The sequence below is a fragment of the Lissotriton helveticus genome, chromosome 1_1 (genome assembly GCF_964261635.1).
Source record: "Lissotriton helveticus chromosome 1_1, aLisHel1.1, whole genome shotgun sequence".
In the NCBI taxonomy this organism is placed as follows: Eukaryota; Metazoa; Chordata; class Amphibia; order Caudata; family Salamandridae; genus Lissotriton; species Lissotriton helveticus.
Window position 1 is genome coordinate 384,893,264 of NC_136057.1, and position 5,600 is coordinate 384,898,863.

Sequence of the window (5,600 nt, forward strand, 5' to 3'; positions counted from 1 at the left end):
GGTCGCTCACCAGTGTTCCAGAGTGTTACTGAGCACTAATATCCGATGCCATGTACATGTTGTTGTTCTCTACTTATTAATGTGCAAATATGTTATTTCTCAATTCTTGTTTCACTTTTCCTTAGCTCCTTGAAGTTATGTATCCTGGCATGCGTTTGGATGAGTGGAAATTTAGTGCTAGATTGTCTTGCTGTTTCCCACTTTTACGCGGTTGTGGGTTCCTTCCGAATACCACTGCTTGTAGTGCACATTTCGTAGAGTGAATGTTTTTTTTAAAATATTTGATTGCTGTTTTTATGCTGTGCTTTATCCTTATACTTCTTTCGCACATCAAGGTTGTGGTAGGATGCTCTACTTTGCTTTGAGCTGGTACTTTCTTCATGCTACTGTTTCATGCTTGATATTTTACTGTGTTTTATCCTCATATTTGTCAGGTGTATTGATATAAGTGATGATTGGTATATTAGTGTGTTGATGTTTCCCACTTTTATGTGGTTTTGGGTTGGTAATGATTATTTACCACCCATTGCAGTCCGGACCCGCATTAAGTTTTTGTTTTCCTGGTTTAAGAGTGCATTGTACACGTGTTCTGTGTGGAGCGTACTTTCCCACACATCACAACACAATCTTCGGTTTGGGTGGAGTTTATGATTACTTTTCTTCAGGTTCAGTGTGGCGTTCCCTTTCCACACCTCACAACCCAATTTTTGCTTGGGTGGAGTTTCTGCTTGGTATGTTCATGTTCCGTGTAGAGTGCCCCTGCCTCACATCACAGCCCAAATTGTCTGTTTGGGTGGAGTGTATGCTTGCTTTTCTTTTGGAACTTATTTCTCTGTTATCTAGGTGTTGTTTCCTGCCGCTTCCTACTTCTTGTTGGTTTTTCTTTTTAGTTTTAGTGGCGTGGTAGTGTTTGTGTTGCTTTATCTTGGTTTTAAGTGAGCATGGATTTTGTTTTTTGTATGAGAAATGGAGAAGTGGTGAGTGATAGAGTTGCTGGATTGTGTAATCTTTTACTTCTTCCAAACATTTATCTTTTTGCTATTTTGGTTTACATGTGTTTCTCCATCTACATGTATTGATGGTACCCACCTCTTGCATGTATTTATTATTCCCATCTTGTATATGCATCTATTTTATTAAATTATTTTGCTGTTGATTTTATTGGTATTAAGAAAAGGAGATGTGTTATATCTGCTGCTCAGCCTGAGTGTCTGTGGAGTGGAATTCATTTATATATTTATTAAATTTGTAAGGCGCGACAGCTACCCAAAAAGGGTTTCCCAACGCTGGAGCAGACCAGTCTCGTGAAATGTACCCAGGACGGTAAATATGCATTTCTAATTATAAATCTGAATTTTGAATTATAAAGCTACATTTGGTAGCATGCGTAGCAAAAGGGAAAAAATTGCAATGACTTTTTCAGCAATGCTAGTATTTGAACACAAATTGTACTCTCTCATGTGTTTGCATAGTTTTTTCCAGTCACGTCTTCCTTGGTTATGAGGACTAGTGTAACGTAGCCAATACTGGGTAATAACGCATGAAAACATGGAAAAACAGGTGTTAAAATAGGTAGGCATATTATCCCACATTGTTTGTGCATAGGTAATATTCGGATAACAAAAACACACTCAATACTGAGCACAGATAGCATCACAGCCATTATTACCATGGGGATCTTAGAGACACTGCATATATTTCATTGTGGCAGAGGGATTACAAGCAATCACATAACCTTCTGAACTACTGCTGCATATTTCCATGTGGGGAACACCAGACTGTCTACTGAGCTCAAACCATGCCCAGTGCAGACTCTGGTGTGCACGAGGATTTATGCAGAGATTTGGAACCCATATCTCTGGCCGATGTATTTGAGACTTCAGCCAGATATGGAGACAACAAACTGAGTGCAATGTTTTTTGTCACTGAATGTGGCATTGGCACCATCATGCTGCCACATGAGACCTCATCCACTTTGCACTTAATTTCCACAGAGTCAGTGCATAATTTGTAAAATAGTAAGTGCTGGGTCACAACGTTTTGTTCAGACGTCTGCAACCAGTGTTATTGAAGGTCAGGGTACCAAATACCAAGGCTGTGCAGTATTGCATTCACCTCATGCTATTTTAACCCATCACCAAACACTACCAACCTCTTTCTCTCACTCTTATAGGTTCTTTTTCATCCCCGCTTTCTCTCTATTTTTTTCTCTTTCTCTGCCTCTTTATTTTCACTGTTTTGTGTGTTTCTTTTCTTGATCTGGATAAACGTTTGTAGAGGAAAAATATGTGCTGGTCCCCAAAAATTAGTGCCAGTGGCCCCCACATGCATCTTTAAAATATATGATAATATCCTAGACTCTGGGCACCACTATCAAGCCTAGTATGCCTGAAGGCAAGGACAACCCATCTACATATTGACAAGACTGTGTAGCGGGGGGCACTTTTGCACAATTGCCCCTTCCCAGAAAATGCCACAGATTGAGGCCAAACTAAAAAAAAATGAAGAAAGAAAGGGTAATTGAAAAAGATCAATCAGATGGACGTCCCAAACGATAGTAATAACTACACCAAAGCAACCAAGGTCAGTCAAAGACATGCAGTTGTCTAACCACAAAATCAAAAGGACAATCTATGAAACGCAAACAATTGATGACCTGCTGGCGCACCTCAATGGTGCCCAATGGTTTTCGAAACTGAATTTGAAAGTCAGACATCAGCAACTAAATGACGCCAGCAGTTATATCATCACAATTTTTACACAAGTGGCTTAGAGATCCAACAGGACACTGAACTTCGCACTTTCCTCTGCTACAGGAGTATTCTAAGATGCAATTCCAAAGCACTCACAGGCCTGCAAGAGGTTATGAATGTAAGCAATACATTCTGATCTACACGCCCTCAACTGTACAACACCACACTTAGGGCCAGATGTAGGTAAATAATATTTACCGACCTCTTAAATACCGAGTCATACCGACTCGGTATTACCGAGTAGGAAAATGAGATGTAGGTAACAATGACGGTATCAAATACCGACTCGGAACCTGTCGGTACTCGGAAACGGTATTTACCGACTCGGAATATACCTACACGGTAAAATCCGAGACGGAAAAACCAAAACCGATCCACCGGTGCCATGGCCCATAGGAATGAATGGCAACTCCCGACCCGGAAAATACCGAGTCGGGAAAAACCGACCCGGTATTTACCGTGTCGGAACTATCCGCCGAAGAATTTGAAACTGACAAACATGTGTGCCTGTGAACCAATCAGGTACTTCAACCACACCCAAATTCCAAGCCACAGGGGAACTAACCAATCAGATCCAAGCACCACACCCCAGTACCTGGGACAGGCCACGCCCATGCAGGTGCAGAAACAAACAGTCAGGAGAGCAGGAGGACAGAGTGTGGAGCAGCCTTTCCTGAGACAAACTACACAGCAAGATGGAGAGCCAGGAGGCACAGAGAGATGCTGCTGAGCGCAAAAGGAAGCAGAAGTTCAGCCAGGAGGAACTGCAGGTGCTGATTTCGGAGGTTGTCAGACATTATGGGAAAATATTTGGAAAGCAAACTCTGCATGTTGCAGAATCAATCAAGCGCAGCACCTGGTTGGACATACAAGGCAAGGTAAATGCCATTGGTGTCACCCACCGTGACCTAGAAGACCTAAAAAAACGGTGGTATGACATCCGCATAATCACCAAAAAAAAGCTTGCTGCCCACCGCAAGGAAAGTGCTGCTACAGGAGGCGGAAGAAACAGAGCCCCCAGACTCACCGACATTGAGGAGATGGTCGCAACAACCCTTGAGAAGGAATGTATACACGGAATAGGAGACGCAGACAGCTCAGCAAGAGGAGCAAAGAAACCAGGTAAGATGCAGGAACATTATCATTTACCCTTTTACCTATTCCCCTCACAGGACAAATCAGACTCCACAACAGGTTTAACTAATGTCCTGCAATGCATCCTGGGAAATGTAGTCATGTGTAGATACCTCAGAGCAGTCAGCGTGCATTGCAGCAAGGGGAGCAACAGACAAGTAGCATAGGCAAATGAGAGACAGGCAAAAGTGCAATAGAAGTGTTTTTAATCTCATGACACAGGTGAACAACATTACTGACACAATGTCCATGTCTGTCCACAGGAGAGTCAAAGCGCAGCACAGCTGAGGTCAGAGAGAAGAGGAGGGAAGGAGCCGGACCTAGCACATCTCACGGAGGGCAGGACCAAGAGCAGGCTGCCCCGATACCTGAGGAGGCAACTGCAGAATATCCACAATCCCCTCTCCTATTTGGTAGTCAGGACACAGGAGCGGCAGAACTATCACCCACCCCCACATCACCATCCCCAGTGCTGGGAAGAGTCAGGAGCCATGATGTGCCCCCTCGCAGAATACTGCAAACATCATCGGAGGAGGAGGAGGTGGAGGGTGACACACAGGACAGAGGCAACACCGAGCAGCAGCCCAGTCCCAGAGTCACGCGGGCCAGTGTCCGAGGGCGACGGCCACGGGAGGTAGAGGATGTGCGGCAAGTCCAAGGTGTCTTCTGCGGACTGGAGGCCACCATGGTGAAGGTGCAGCGCCTGCAGGCAAAAGCAATGATGGGGGTTCAGAGGCACGCACGCACAACTAATAATAAACTGGAAGCAGTAGGCAAGGGCATAGGGGAAATGGCAGAAAGCATGCAATCCATGGCGTCAGGAATATCAGATATCACACAGTGCATGACTGTCCTGTGTGACAAATTGGACAGGGACCATTTGGAGAGACGCAAGGCCCGTGTGGATGTGCGCCAGCAAACCAAGGCCCTGAACAGGTTTGCAACTGCTACCACTGTGCTGTGCAGACGGTCAGTCACGATGCAGGATGCCATAGTGCAGTGCTGCAACAATTTAAGTGAAGGTATGGCCAGGATGACCTCTGCCATGGAGCTAGTGCTCGCGCATCAGACTGGCACTGGAGGCGACACTTGTGCTGCCGAAAGCGAGGGGTCCACCAGCAGGAGTGGTGCAAGCACTCCTGTGCATGACTTACGGAGGAGTGGCAGGCGTGGGGGAAGTGTGACAGGCCAGCGTGAGGACATTGATTCACAGCCACAGCAGCCCCGCCCTGTGGCCCGTGGCCACAAACAATGACTTTGCACTCCACCCAAGGCTGTAGTCACGGTGGTGTTAACCGTGACAACACACTCATGGAGTGTTAGTATTAGTGAGCCCAATGTGAGCTAAGAATGCTGTGGCGTAGTGAATATTAAACTACTTACACAAAGTTACATTCATGCCTGTGTCTCTTTACTCACTCAGAAATATTGTTGTGTAACCTCTGCCCGTCTCAGTCTCCCATCTGTAGCTGCTGCTGCCACTGTGGCTTGGGGCTCTGCCACCTCTGGGTCGTCATCAATGTCCTCATGATATGTGAGCTCCACCTCAGTGCCTTGCTTGGTGGCGAGATTATGCAACATTGCACAGGTCGCAATTATTTTGCAGCAGATGATTGGGGTGTACTGCCGTGCACCTCCACTCTTGTGGAGGCAGCGAAACCTGCTCTTTAGGAGTCCAAATGTGCGCTCAACTACGTTTCGTGTGGATCTGTG

General features: G+C 45.5%; 1 protein-coding gene across 1 annotated transcript; it reads left to right on the forward strand.

Annotated features, from left to right (window-relative positions):
- Positions 1–3,141: 3,141 nt before the first annotated feature.
- LOC144769623 (uncharacterized) lies at positions 3,142–5,168 on the forward strand. Its single transcript, XM_078653795.1, has 2 exons — positions 3,142–3,875; positions 4,151–5,168. Exons 1-2 carry the CDS (start codon positions 3,449–3,451, stop codon positions 5,140–5,142), a joined length of 1,419 nt encoding a protein of 472 aa, XP_078509921.1. The 5' UTR covers positions 3,142–3,448; the 3' UTR covers positions 5,143–5,168.
- The last annotated feature ends 432 nt before the right edge of the window (positions 5,169–5,600 follow it).

Coding starts and splice junctions, on each gene's coding strand:
- LOC144769623 (XM_078653795.1), top strand. CDS start 3,449: ATGGAGAGCCAGGAGGCACAGAGAGATGCTGCTGAGCGCAAAAGGAAG. Junction 3,876..4,150: donor AAGAGGAGCAAAGAAACCAG/GTAAGATGCAGG, acceptor GTCTGTCCACAG/GAGAGTCAAAGCGCAGCACA.